The 14,647-nt window shown below is 43.2% G+C and overlaps 1 protein-coding gene across 3 annotated transcripts in view; it reads right to left on the bottom strand.

Moving 5' to 3' along the window:
* Nucleotides 1-9,932, bottom strand: part of CLYBL (citramalyl-CoA lyase) — a 235,928-nt gene extending 225,996 nt beyond the window's left edge. For all 3 annotated transcript variants that reach the window (XM_069467062.1, XM_069467061.1, XM_069467060.1), the window contains exon 1: nt 9,860-9,932. In XM_069467062.1, the coding sequence (XP_069323163.1) occupies nt 9,860-9,924 (65 nt within the window). In that variant the 5' untranslated portion in view covers nt 9,925-9,932. The remainder of the gene's footprint in view (nt 1-9,859) is intronic.
* Nucleotides 9,933-14,647: the final 4,715 nt, after the last annotated feature.

The following is a 14,647-nucleotide window of genomic DNA, read 5'->3' as shown; positions in this document are numbered from 1 at the left end:
GACAGCATAACAGTTCAGTAGTAGCATGAGTCCTACTCAGCTGAAGCAGAGCCACAGGCCAGGTGCTACTGTTCAGTAGGCGTGGCACAGCTGAGCATCAGCAAACCTCCCCCTGCAGCTACACCTGCTCCAGGAGGCAGCCCGTGCACATGTGTGTCTTCTAGTTCAGGCCCAGCTAGCACCATCCGTTCCTGCTCACCAGTTGGGCTGCTGCCCGCTAGTTTGTACAAGGGAAATCTCATTTCCCACCAACTCATCTGTCCAGCCCAGTCATGTCGCCTTCCCCCAGGCTACTCCTGGTCTACGTACTGTACGTGCACCTGCCTTCTTGGTGTTGCCTGTTCCCTCAGGCTCCTCCTTTTTTTTCTCTTCAGCCCTACTCTCGGCAGTGGCCCTTCTTTCTCCATTAAAGCGTTCTGAATACTCTCTCTCCATTCTAGAAGGCTCTAGCTCCAATTCCTGAGCCTACGGTCTATCATCTTAGATCTTCTGTCTTTTCATTCTTTCCCTTAGCTTCTGGCAATTGCCTCCCTTCTGGGCTCTGTATGCAGCCCTCTACTCATCCATCTCCAACCCCACCCTCCTCTCTGTTCATAATAAGCATCCGTCTTCACTCTTCACTTCTCTAGGGTGAATAGCCATCCTGGTTTGCCTGGAACTGCAGGTCTCCTGGCATGTGAGACTTTCTGTGATAAAACCAGGACAGACCCTGGAAAATTGAGAAGACTGGTCCTCCTATCTCTCTGAACCACTTAAAGTTACTTCCTGCCCCACAACTCAAAACATCATTTTTGTTTACAGCATCCCCCTTTCCATCATGCACTTGGGCAACTGAAGTCAATGTCTAATGATGCCAATACACATTTTAAAATATCCAGCACATCACACTGACCTTTTTTGTACCAGTTCAAGTAGCAAAAAAACACATATTCATTCTTGTTCTGAGTTAGTTCTGTTTTCAAAATGATCATTTTAAATGTCTCAGTCATTATTCCCGACTCCCCCTGAGTGAGGTATCGCCCCTGTCTCGCTCACAGTTTCCATTCTTCTCTGCCTTTCCCTCCCCCGTGCTCTCTCTTCTCCCATTTCCATCCTCCCTTTAGATCTCTGTCCTCCCTTCTTTCCTTAATGGCCTCACAGTACTACAGAGGCACAGCAGTGGCTGTCACGGTAACCTCAGAAGGCTTCAAAGGTGAGGCCCACTCTACAGAAAGGCCTACTGGGACCCCCGACAGGTGACCCCACCCAGGCCCCGTCAGGCCACTTCCCACAGCCCTCCTGTGGACATACTGTCTCCCTCCTGTTTACCCAGTGTCAGGTACTTAGCTTATAGTTGTCACCTCTATAAACTGTCTTCACGTGGTTTTTTTCCTTACCAGATTCCTCTCTACCCTGGCACTGCAAAGGATGAGCTACCTTCTTCCCAGCACAGTCCTTCTGCTGCTACCTCTGAACATATACAGTTAGTGAGCTCTTTTTCTCCAGAGTTCTAGTACTAGTTACTTTAGAAAACAGAGTATCAAGATAAGAAATGAAAAGAGATTATAGGTACCAGAAATCTTGCAAAATTTGCTAGAGGCAGCTAAAACAATCTTTAGAAGAAATTTTGTTATTAAGTGCTTATCTTTAAAAAGTAGAAAGGTCTAAAATCAATTACCTAAATTTTCACCTAAAGAAACTAAAACAAAAGGGCAAATTAAACCTAAAGTAAGCCGAAGGTAGGAAATAATAAAGATAGAACAGAAATCAATGAAATAGAAAACAGAAAAATAATAAGAAAAAAAAATCAATAAAACCAAAAGATGATGCTTTAAGAAGACTAATAAAACATAAAACTCTAGCCAGACTGATCAAATAAAAAAGAGTGAAAAAAGAATTACAAATATAAGGGATGAGAGAGGGCACATCACTACTGATGACATGAACACTAATGAGATGAAAGGCTGGAGGTAGGGGTAAGGATTAATTGCAAATGGGCTCAAGGGAATTTTCTGGGATGACAGAAATTTGAGGGGATCTAAAACTGTACTGTGGGGATGGTTGCACAACCCTATAAATTTATTAGAAGTTAATTTAATCATATACTCACAAAGGGCAAATTTATGGTATATAAATTATACCTCCATAGAGCTGTAAGAAAAAGGGTAAGAAATTATCATGAACAACTTTATGCTGGTGAACTTGACAACTGAGATGAAATGGACACATTCCTTAAAAGATACAAACTACTACAGCTCATGTAAGAAGAAACTAGATAACCTGAATAGCATTATCATTATGAAAGAAATTAAATTTTTAGTTTGACTTTTTTTTCCATAAAGAAAACTCCAGGTGCAAACATTTAAGGAAAAATATTACCAATTCTATATAAACTGTTCCAGAAAATAGAAGAGGACGGAACATTCTCCAACTCATTTTGTGTGGCCATCATTATCCCAATACCAAATCCAGATCAAGACAGTATAAGAAAGCTATAGGCTAATATTCCTTCTAAGCACAGATGCAAATAATTTCAACAAAATTTTAGCACATTAAATCCAATAATATATAAAAACAATACATCAGTGAAGTTTATTCCAGGAATGCAAGGTAAGCTTAACTTTAAGAAAGTCAATCCCTGTAATTCACCATAACACACTAAAGAAGAAATGCCATATGATCATCACAATAAATGTTAAAAAACATTTTATAAATTCAAATCCATTCTTGATCAAGACTCTAAGCAGTGTGACTTCAGCAAAAACTACAGAGAAAGGACCTTTAAAAATACCGTCCTTCATCAAAGCAATGAGAATCTTGGCAAAAATTGTCAGAATCAACCTTTTCAGAATTCTAGAATTGACCAAAGGCTTGCAGCAATATGGGGAGCATCTGTCCAAGAAAAATTGATGAATCTTAGTAAGAACAGCAATTTTTATGGGGTTTTAGCTTACCCAATCCCTCCTCCCCAGCTCTGTGGTAGATAGCCTTGAAAATCAATAGCTCACATCACAGTGAAAACAGCAGTCAGCAGTTACTAGAGAGGGGGCAGAACAGGATTAGAGCTCTTTCAAATCCCCATTCCTGGAGAATGTCACCATTTCACACCTGTCTGGTGGTTCCTTGGAAGACCTTACTTGCAAGGCTGTCTATATTTGACCTAACTCAGAGCTTGCATGGTGGGAACAGCATTTTCTTTGAGGCTATCTGTCAAAACAATCAGAAGCAATTATTTAACATTGCAGCTACCTGAGATGGAAGATAAGAGTTGGGGCAAACAACAGGTTAACCAAAAAGCTTAAAAGGAAAAACTGGAGAATAAGATATTAAAAGGAGGCTTTGAAAAGTCATGAGATATTCCTGGGACTCTAGAAGCCATGCACATGTGTAGAACTGTGTGCATACACGGGGCTGCATACATGCTTAGGAAAGACCTGAGAAGACCTTAAGCTCTCATGTCTAGCTAACCTTCAGTCTTTGTGCAAGCAGGAAGTGAAGGCAAAGGCAGAGTAGTAAACTGCAGGCTAAATGTTGAAGACATGCCCCAACACACACAAAGTCCCTCAGCAAAGACTAGAAGACTTACTGGTTCTAGGCATTAAGGAAATCTCTACCCAATCATTAGCTGACTATTAAGATAACTAGGCAGAGACTCCAGTAGTCACGCATGACAAAGACGACAACGCAGAATTAGTTCATTAAAGTCACTAAGCAAACAACTATGAACAGCAACAACAATAAACCCTGGGAAAGGCGAGAGTCTGATTTCCAGAGTTGCCCTATTATATTATTGTGTAATAATAAAATGTCTGGTTTTCAACAAAAATGTATAAGACATGCAAAGCAACAAGAAAGTATGGGCCATACACAGAGGAAAAAAAGCAGTCAATACAAGTTGTCCCTGAGGAAGTCCAGATGTTGGACTTACTAGTTAAATAAGCTAAAGGAAACCATGTATAAAGAACTAAGAGAAAGTATGAGAATAATTTCTCAGTTAATAGAGAATATCAGGCCGGGCTCGGTGGCTCACGCCTGTAATCCTAGCACTCTGGGAGGCCGAGGCGGGTGGATCGCTCAAGGTCAGGAGTTCGAGACCAGCCTGAGCAAGAGCGAGACCCCGTCTCTACTAAAAATAGAAAGAAATTATCTGGCCAACTAAAATATATACAGAAAAAATTAGCTGGGCATGGTGGCGCATGCCTGTAGTCCCAGCTACTCGGGAGGCTGAGACAGTAGGATCGCTTAAGCCCAGGAGTTTGAGGTTGCTGTGAGCTAGGCTGACGCCATGGCACTCACTCTAGCCCAGGCAACAAAGCAAAACTCTGTCTCAAAAAAAAAAAAAAAAGAGAGAGAATATCAATAAAGACATAAAAAGTATGGAAAAGAAACAAATAGAAATTCTGGACTGTAAAGTGCAATAACTGAAATCAAATTTATTAATATTGAGTTGGTTAGATGGAGCGAGGAATCAGCAAACCTAAAGACAAGTCAATTGAGATTATCCAACCTAAGGAACAGAAAGAAAAATGAATGAAAAAAAAAAAATGAACAGTCTCAAAGACCTGTGTGAACCATCAACTATACCAATATATATTACTGCATAATGGGAATCTCAGAAGGAGACAAAGGAGATAAGGAACAAAAAGACTTTTTGAAGAAACAATAGCTGAAAACTTCCCAAATTTGATGTATACATCCAAGAAGCTCAGCAAACTCCAAGCAGGATCAACTCAAAGAGATTCACACACATTAAATAAAACTGTTGAAAGACAGAGAAAATCTTGCAGGCAGAAAGAGAAAAACGGCTCATCACTTACATGTGATCCTAATAAGATTAACAACTGACTTAGCAGAAATAAGAGGTGAGAAGATTAACACATTCAAAATGCTCAAAGAAAAAAAGAAAACACCTGTCAACCAAGAAAAATATATATGGCAAAACTTTCAAAGAATAAGGCAAAATAAAGACACTCCCAGGTACACAAAAACTGAAAAAATATATTGCTAGCAGACCCAACTTACGAGAAATACTAAGGGAGTTCATCAGGCTGAAAGCAAGTGACCCTAGAAAGTAATTCAAATTCACACACACATACACACACACACACACACACACAGGGCAATAATAAAGGTAATTATGTAATTATAAAAGAAAATGTAAATACATATTTCTTCTCCTTTCTTCTCTTAACTAATTTAAAAAGCAGTTGTGGCCAGGCATGATGGCTGTTGCCTGTAATCCCAGCACTTTGGGAGGCTGAGGTGGGAGGATCGCTTGAGTCCAGGAGTTTGAGGTTGCAGTGAGCTATGATCTTGCCACTGTGTTCCAGCCTGGGCGACAGAGCAAGACCCCTTCTCTTAAAAAAAAAGAAAAAAGCAGCAATTGTATAAAAGAATGTTATATAATTGTACTGATAGGCCCATAACATATGTAATTTATTTGCTATTAACAGCACAAAGAAAGTATGTGGGAGCAAAGATGTACCAAGCTAAAGAAATGGCAACAGACAATAACTCAAATCCACAGGAACTAATGAAGAGAACCAGAATGGTAAATAAGAAGGTAATATAACAGAAATTATAAAATATATGTATATGTGTTTGCACCTCTTTTCTTCTCTAAGCTTCCTTTTTTTTTTTTAATTAATTATTTTTTTAGAGAGGAGGTTTCACTCTCTTGTCCAGGCCAGAGTGCAACAGCCCCAGCCCCAGTCACCAGTCATGTCATTAGCTTACAAAAGACATTCTTTTTTGAGACAGAGTCTCACTCTGTTGCCCAGGCTAGCGTGAGTGCCGTGGCGTCAGCCTAGCTCACAGCAACCTCAAACTCCTGAGCTCAAGCGATCCTCCTGTCTCAGCCTCCCGAGTAGCTGGGACTACAGGCATGCACCACCATGCCCGGCTAATTTTTTCTATATATATATTTAGCTTTCTATATAATTTCTTTCTATTTTTAGTAGAGATGGGGTCTCGCTCTTGCTCAGGCTGGTCTCGAACTCCTGAGCTCAAACGATCCGCCCACCTCGGCCTCCCAGAGTGCTAGGATTACAGGCGTGAGCCACCGCGCCCGGCCAAGACATTCTTATTACTCCAGAGATCCTAAGGGTTTTACGAGCTGTGTGCTAGGAAAAAGGGACAGAGACCAAATATATATTTCTCATTATATTACAATATCATACAACCCAATTAAGAAATGGCCAGAAGATCTGCACAGACAAGTCATCAAAGAAGATATATAGATGGCAAATAGCATATGAAAAGATGCTCAACATCATTTGTCATCAAGGAATTTCAAGTTAAAACAAATTATCAGGCCGGGCGCGGTGGCTCACGCCTGTAATCCTAGCACTCTGGGAGGCCGAGGTGGGCGGATCGTTTGAGCTCAGGAGTTCGAGACCAGCCTGAGCAAGAGCGAGACCCCATCTCTACAAAAAATAGAAAGAAATGATATGGACAGCTAAAAATATATATTAAAAAAAATTAGCCGGGCATGGTGGTGCATGCCTGTAGTCCCAGCTACTCGGGAGGCTGAGACAGGAGGATCACTTGAGCTCAGGAGTTTGAGGTTGCTGTGAGCTAGGCTGATGCCACGGCACTCACTCTAGCCTGGGCAACAGAGTGAGACTCTGTCTCAAAAAAAAAAAAAAAAAAAAAAAAAGAAAACAAATTATCAAAACAACAAGATACCACTACATACCTATTAGAATGGCTGAAATTTTGTTAAACACTGACAATACCAAATGCTGATGAGGATGCAGAGCAACAGCAATTCTCAAATTCACTGACAGTGGGAATGTGAAATGGTACAGCCATTTTATTAATTCTTTTCAAAGACGAGGTCTCGCTCTATCACCTAGGTTAGAGTGAAGGGGCCTCATGATAGCTCACTGCAGCTCTGAACTTCTGGGCTCAAGCAATCCTCCTGCCTCAGCCTTTCAAGTAGCTGGGACTACAGGCACAAGCCACCATGTCTGGCAAAGCCACTTTAGAACACAGCTTGGTAGTTTCTTATAAAACTAAACATAAGCTTACCACATGATTCGACAATCATACTCCTAGGTATTTACCTAATTGATTTAAAGACTTGGGTCCATATAAAACCTGCACCTTTACAGCAGTTTTATTCATAATCAACAAAAACTGGAAGCAACCAAAATGTCCTTCAATAGGTGAATGGATAAACAAACTGTGGCACATCTACACAATGGAATATTATTCAGCAATAAAAAGAAATGAGTTGTCAAGCCACAAGAAGACATGGAGGAACTTTAAATGCATATTGCTAAGTGAAAGAATCCAGTCTAAAAAGACTATTTACTGTGTGATACCAATGACATTCTGGAAAAGGCAAAGCTATAGGGATGGTAAAATGATAGGTGCATGCCAAGAGTTTAGGAGGAGGGGGGATGAATACACAGGTTAAGGACAGGGGATTTTTAGGAATGAAAACTATTCTGTATGATACTGTAATGCTGTAATTATAGATACGTGACATCATACATTTATCAAAACCGATAGAACTTTACAGCACCAAGAGTGAACTTTAATATATGCAATTTAAAAAAAAATCATTTGAGAGGTAGGGGAATCCAGGAAAGAATACAGACTGTGACAAGACAATCTAACCGTATTATGAATGTATGAAGCAAGCTCACTGAAGGGGATGGCAGAAAAAGGTGCTAACTTAAGTAACTTTGGAAATGAGTACAGCCTGCAAGACTAAAGGGAAAGGAAGTGCACATAAGCACTGTATGCTAGTTGATAAAGTTCTTTCGCATGGGAGTACAGGTTAACAATTCTGGTACTGCTACATATGCATGCTGAACTGAGCAATTAAGTAAAATGATGGCAGATGGAGGGAGCCAGGTTTCTCACTTGGAGTATTTACAAACAAGCACAGGGAGGAGGATAGAATGATCTACTTGGTAATGGATTGGTTGAAGACATCAGTACAAATTCATGTTTAATTTAATATAGCTACAGATGGTTAAATATAGAAATATTTATAGATATGCATATATATATATATACACACACACATGGGTTAGTATTCACACATCTATTTCTTTGTTCTCTCAGCTGAGGAGTTATGCTCCCCCTCCTTGAGGGCAGGGCATTTACATGAGACCAGACAGACAAGACAGGCAGGGAAGCAGCAGGGGCAGCACTGCAACAGAAGCAAATATCAGAAGGTTGAGGAGTCCAGAATGACTCCTGCCTATCCAGCAATGGTGCTGACACTCTAAAAACAAAAGAAAAAAGCCACCAAAAATAGCCCACTGGCCTGAAGCGCAACCCAACTGAGGTAGAAATCAAGGCATTGTTAAGTAGAGTTTTCTAAATTGACATTTGGCTCCTTTACTTCTCCCATTCTGGTGTGTTCTGAAAACACCTGTACATATTTAACCCCTGGTTAGGCTCCTTAAAGCCCCACGGATGAAAGCGTGGAGGCATGCTGAGAACAAACCAGCGTGCTAAGAGAGGTATAAAGCATCGTGAGTTAAGCCCCAAGCATGTTGGAAGTGGGTGACTGTGTGTGGTCACTGAACACTGAACAGAGACTGACCCCTTCACAGGTCAGAAAAGATACCTTCTGGACAAGATGGACTACACTGCTTCAGCAACTCCTGTTGTTCCAGGGGTGATCCCCTGAGCTAGGGCCCTGTGCCAGGGGCTAGGGCCCTGTGCCAGGGGTGGGGGAAGAAATGGAAAGGGATGCATACGACCAGGTTGGTCTCCCATGGGACATAGGTAATTGAAGAAGCACAGAGTAAGAAGATATAAAAAGTTCAGGACCAGGAGCCATGCATTTGGTTTTTGAACCAACTCTGCCACTAATGGTTATAGGGCTTTGGGGATCACTTAAACTGAGCCTCAGTTTCCTCATCGTTATAAACATGACACTGGACTTCTTCACATGGTGGTCAGGGGAACCAAATGACATCACGTATGTGCATGTACCTAGCAAATGGGCAAGGGCTAGAGGGTGGGGAACCTGTAGCCTTGGGGCCACATGTGGCCTTCTGGATCCTTGAGTGCAGCCTTTTGACTGAATCCAAATTTTACAGAACAAATCCTTTTAATACAGTGATTTGCTCTGTGAAGTTTGGATTCAGTCGAGGGGCTGCACTTGGGGATGTGGAGAGCCACATGTGGCTCTCAGGCGGCAGGTTCCCCACCCCTACTAGGGTTCTCAAAGTGTGGTCCAAGGCCACCTGGGGGTCCCTGGGACCCTTTGGGACGGTAATGCTCCGTCCCCCTTTTCCCAACTCGTATCTGCAAGAGCCTAGAATTTCTTTCAAATACTTTCTCCAAAACAGCTGATGTGAGACTCCAGTTAACCGTTATTAAACAAGGAAATTTCCAAAAATTTAAAACCACACCACTCTTCTCACCTCCTTTTTTTTCCTGGACAATATGGTTATTTTTCATTAAAAATGTCATTTGTATTAAAATGTAATGGATTTGTTATTTTCAAATGAGTAAATATTTTTAATATTTGTTTTAACCACTAACACTATAAAAATAGATATAAGTAAAACCTTTTGGGGTCCTCAATAATTTCTAAGCGTGTAAAGCGGTGCTGAGACCAAACCGTTGGGGACGCGCTGTGCTGAACGAACGAGTGGGAGGGAGCCGCCTCTCAGGGGCGGGTAACTCGGTCTAGCGTGTGTACCCACTTTCCGGGTCAAGCAAGCGCCCTCCCACAGGGAGGCACCGGCCGCAGGCGACCTTGGAAAGCGGTCAAGCCGGCGCGCGGAAGGCGCACGGGGCTCCAGGCTGGCCTGGTTCCCGCGAGGGCTCGGGGACGCCGCGCCCGACCCGCGAGGCTACTCCAGGAGCCAGGCCCGGCCGGCGGGGAATGGGGACCTGCACTCACAGCCTCAGCAGCGCCGCCGCCGCCGCCGCTCCGTGCACCGCCCTCCGCAGCAGACGCAACGCCATCTTCCCGCCGCGCGTGCCCCGCCCCGTCCCATTTAGCCACGCCCGCCCCGCTTTGCCACGCCCCAGCCACGCCCCCACGTGGCCGCGCCCCCCCTTCCCCCCCATTCTCCGAGCACTTGCCCCGCCCTGCGCGAGTCGCCTCTGGCCTGGTCTGCAAGGCCAAAGTCACCCGCCCTAGCCGGCCAACGCTGTCCAGGCACCGAGGACATTCCAGCCTGCTGTCATGCGGGGCAGAGCAGAGGGTCCGAATGGATGGCTCCTCTTTGAGCGGTTTCTCTGGTGACCGAATCCAGCCTCCCTGAGCTTCTCAGTTTGTTGAGGCTACTGTTGGGAGACTGTGTTTTCCCAGCCAGAGATGCCAAATTTTCTAGGGATTTGTTTATGCTGTTTTGCTGTCAAAATACCTCCTAACAAAGTTTGTGAGCCTCACCGTGTGCATATCTTGGTTAACAATTCATCCAGGAGTGATCCAAGAAAATGCAGAAGAGTCCATTCTGGAACAAATATGCCTGGAATAGATCAGAACAGCTGTTGGCCCTTTTCTGGGCAGAGAAAGTCTTGCTGAAGAGACTGACAGCAAAAGCGGCTGTTTCCTCTGCCCCCTGCGGTCGTTCCACAGTGATGAGAACGCCAAGGGATTGAAGCAGGGCCCGGGCCCTGCCTGGATGAACATCACCTGCCTTTCCTTCTCCTCCCTCCCTGATCCAACTCTGCCCCCACCTACCGCCCAGTGCCTTACCCAACTACCCCTAACCATGTCTTTTCCTTCTCGCTCTGCATTTTTCTTTCTCACCTGTGACTTGTTCAGTTCATGTTCTGAATTTACACCTGAAAACATTTCTCAGAACCTTCTGGTGGAAGGTGAATTGTGCTTTTGGTTGCAAGAAGTGACAGTTTAAACAAAGAAAAACCTGTTCAGCCAGAGTGGGTTCCAAGATCTTTGGAAAAGTCCAGATGACTGGGAACATGGATGCTGAACTTTTGCTGGACAGAAGTATTATTATGTCTGATACCAACAGGAGCATTCTGAGTACTTTGAACTGAAGGAGATTGGAATGACCTCAGAAGCCAAGTCTTTCTGTACTTTTGCCCTCCTGTCTCCTGCTCCTCTTTCTGCCTCTGAAGTGATTCATAGAAACCAGAATTCTTCTTCCCCAAAGCAAGCCATCTTCTTTCTCCCTTCTCTCTTGACACTCATTTCAGAGGGGTCCTGCTCCATACCCAGGAGGAAGGAATGTTACACGGAGAGGCTAAGAAGAATCTGGACAGACAGTCCTTGCTGGGTTTCTCCCCCCGGCCTATTACCATTAGATCATACCTTTTGGTTCAATCACATTTCTACATGGCTGTCTATCCCTCATCAAAGCTAACCATTAAAACAGATATTCTTCCCTGGGTCTTTGGGTCTTCATTTTTGAAGGCTCCCGTGTCATGTAAAACTTTGATTAAATAATAAATTTGTTATATTTTTCTCTTGTTAACTTGTCTATTGTTATAGGAGTGTCGGCCCGTGAACCTTATGATGGGCAAGGAAGTGTCTTCCACCTTTCCGCCCCTACAGGTACACGGAGTGGGAGTGGAGTTTATTATACGTTCCTCTACTTTGTGTATGTTGGAAAATTTCTTAATAAAAAGTTAAGGACAAAAGTCAATTCAACTAATGCTTTGCATAGAAAGAGCCAGAAGATGAATTTACCTGTAGTCAATGGAGGTTAAGCCTCATGGGCCGGTGACTTGTACAGACCCTTTCCAAGTCCCCAGCAGTGTGTTCACAAGGCCATTTGTTTGGCAAAATGTACAAAAGTAATATACAACTATGACATATCAAAAATATTAAAAAATGTACAAAAGTAAGCTATTTTAACTACAATTGGTTAAGATGCTGTCTCTGTCTACTCTGGCTTTCCCTCTCTGGGACTTCTCTTGTGTTGAGTGGTGTTGTAGTGGCTGCAGGCATTTTTGGGGTCCAGCTAAAGGGAAGTTGAGTGGGATATCTCTGGTTTAGATTTTGTAGAATTTGTTTATGTGATTTGCAATCACTTCCAAGTCCTGTGTTAGGAATGGCTTCCAGGAATATGCCTACTATCCACTGTGTTGACTCATCTGCATAAAAGTGCAAGGTCAGTGGGCATAGCCCAATAAGAATGTGCCCCTAGGGCACCTTGCACCAGAAGCCAGGTAGTGGAGGAGAAACAAAGTTTGAAAAGTATGGAGCCAGAGACCATTTGTAGCAAACTTCTAGTCATCAGATAGGTAAAATTGTAACTGAACCAAACTGGGTTCATTTGCTCATGCATAATGGAAAGCCAAACACTGAAGCACTGAGTTTTTGCAGAAGCATTGAGTTTACTGTCAGGCAGCTAAAACAGGAGACATGAGTCAGACTCAAAGCTGTCTCCTTGAGCTGGGAGGTTGGGGCAGGTTTTATAGTCAGAGGGTAATGAGGCATGATCTGACTGGATGCTGCCATGGGGTGATGTCAGGGCTTATTGGATCCTGGGTCCTGCCATATGGTGTCTGCTTCTTAATTCAGTCCCCACTCCTTGGTCCAAGTACTTAGGTTCTGTCTGTGATCACATGCCTGGTTCATCTGGGCATGCTTAGGTTATGTTGATATCAATGCTACCAACAGCCCTTCTTTTTGTACTTGATAATTTTTGCCCCTTTAATGACTAACTAGCACCTAGGTATCTGACCCCTGAGCAGTATGTTGAAATAGCAAAAACTAGGCTTTGTGCTTTCACAATGCTGACAACATTATATGTTACAGGACATGCTAGAGGCCAGATGTTGCAAATGACCATTAAACTTTACTAACTCTATGATCTTTGAGTTCCTTTCCTAGGAAACAGTTACTGTCTCTCAAGATAACATCAAGGAGTTAAAAATTTCCAGATCTTTGGCCACAGACTCCATGACACCAAGACACTCCATCCATCATACGCATTTGACATCTGAATTAGTTCACCTACTGATCCCATGACCTGTACCTACACACAGCCTATGCACAATCCCTGCTGCAGCACATGGCCACATTCTCTACCCCTCTATACAAACCTCCATCCCCGGTTAGTTGAGGAGGTGGATTTGAGACTTAACGCCCATCTCCAGGCTGACATCATCTGCTCTTCTTCCCAGGAAACACTTGTTGTCTCAGTGATTGGCTTTCTGTGCAGTGAACAACTAGGCTCTGACTGAGCCCCTTTGGTTCAATAACAATGTGACCTTCAACCTGGGAGTCCATGGCAACTGGAAAACTCACAACTTCGTTACATAAAAGTTAAACCAGATTGATCTGATGCAGTTACAAAATCATGAACAGCAAATTTGGTTCTTGTCTATGTCTGGTCAGCATGGAAGTTCCCTCCCATGAGGAATAAACTCCAATAGCATTGTGGTGGCTCACACAGTGTCAACTTAGCTCAGCTGGAACCACATCTCCCCAGATTTCCTTGCCTGTGTGGTTCCAGGTTGGGGTTGTTCACAAGGGACATTTGCTTGTGATCTGGAAGGTGGAGATGAAGCAGCAGCCATGATGTCGTGCAGGTTGACGTGGGTCACCAGGCACTGTGGCCACGTGAGCCACTGGGGGTCAGTGGGCTCACCCTGTTGGCACCAGGCAATCAACATTAACTTCCTCCCTTGTAGGACTGTTTACAGATCTCACTACTTTACATTCACATCTACCCATTTTTTTCAACTCAAACTAACATCTGTTGACATGATTCCTAACCTTAGAAGGCATTTTAAAGAAATTCTGACCCATGTGGCAACATGAATGAATCTTGAGGACATTATGCTGAGTGAAATAGCCAGACACCACAGGACAAATACTGTATGATTCCACTTATATGAGGAACCTAGAGTAGTCACACTCATAGAGGCAGAAAGTAGAATGGGGTTTGCTAGGGGCTGGCAGGAGGGGGAATAGGAAGTTAGTGTTTAATGGGGACAAAGTGTCAGTTGGGGATGATAAGAAAAGTTCAGGAGATGGACGGTGGTGATGGTTGCACAACAATGTGAATGTACTAATGCCATTGAACTGAACAGCTAAAAATGGTAATTATATGCTATATGTATTTTACCACGTAAAGGAGAAGAGATTTCTTTTCTTCACCTATCCCTAGGTTCATGGCTGGGACCCCTGCCATAAAAGACAGATTAACAAAAGAAAAGCATACACATTTATCTAATATAAATTTTACCTGGCATGGGAGCCTTCACAAGAAAATGACAAACCAAAGAAACAGGGAACCTGTGTATTTTTACATTTAGGTTTGATGAAGAGTGGATAGTCTGGAGAAAAGTGATTGGAGGACAAAATGGTCTGATCTAAGGGTAAAAAACGGGGAATTTAACAAGTCCTCTTTGCTCCATTGCTTCACTGTGTCTTCACAGACAATGTTCCTATCCTCCAGGGACAGGGAGGGCACTTCTTGAATGAGAATCTTTTAACCTACTTAAGAAAAGAAGGGCAAGAGGAAGGTCAGAGACACTTTCCTGCTTCTGCAGTTTTCTCAAATGCCAAGGTGCTATGTTTTGGGGAAGTATGTCCTGAACCCTACCAACTACAATAAAAAATTTTTCTTTTAAAAGAAGCCATCTGCCTAGTGAAAGAGGCAGACAGTAAATGGGAAAATGATGGGGTCTGTGTTTTGCTGGTGATATGGAGACAGGGGTGCAGAAGCAGAAAGGATGCTGCAATCCCTTCTGCGTGAGAGGG

The sequence above is a fragment of the Eulemur rufifrons genome, chromosome 4 (assembly GCF_041146395.1).
Source record: "Eulemur rufifrons isolate Redbay chromosome 4, OSU_ERuf_1, whole genome shotgun sequence".
NCBI lineage: Eukaryota > Metazoa > Chordata > Mammalia > Primates > Lemuridae > Eulemur > Eulemur rufifrons.
This window is presented reverse-complemented; position numbering and strand designations above follow the sequence as displayed.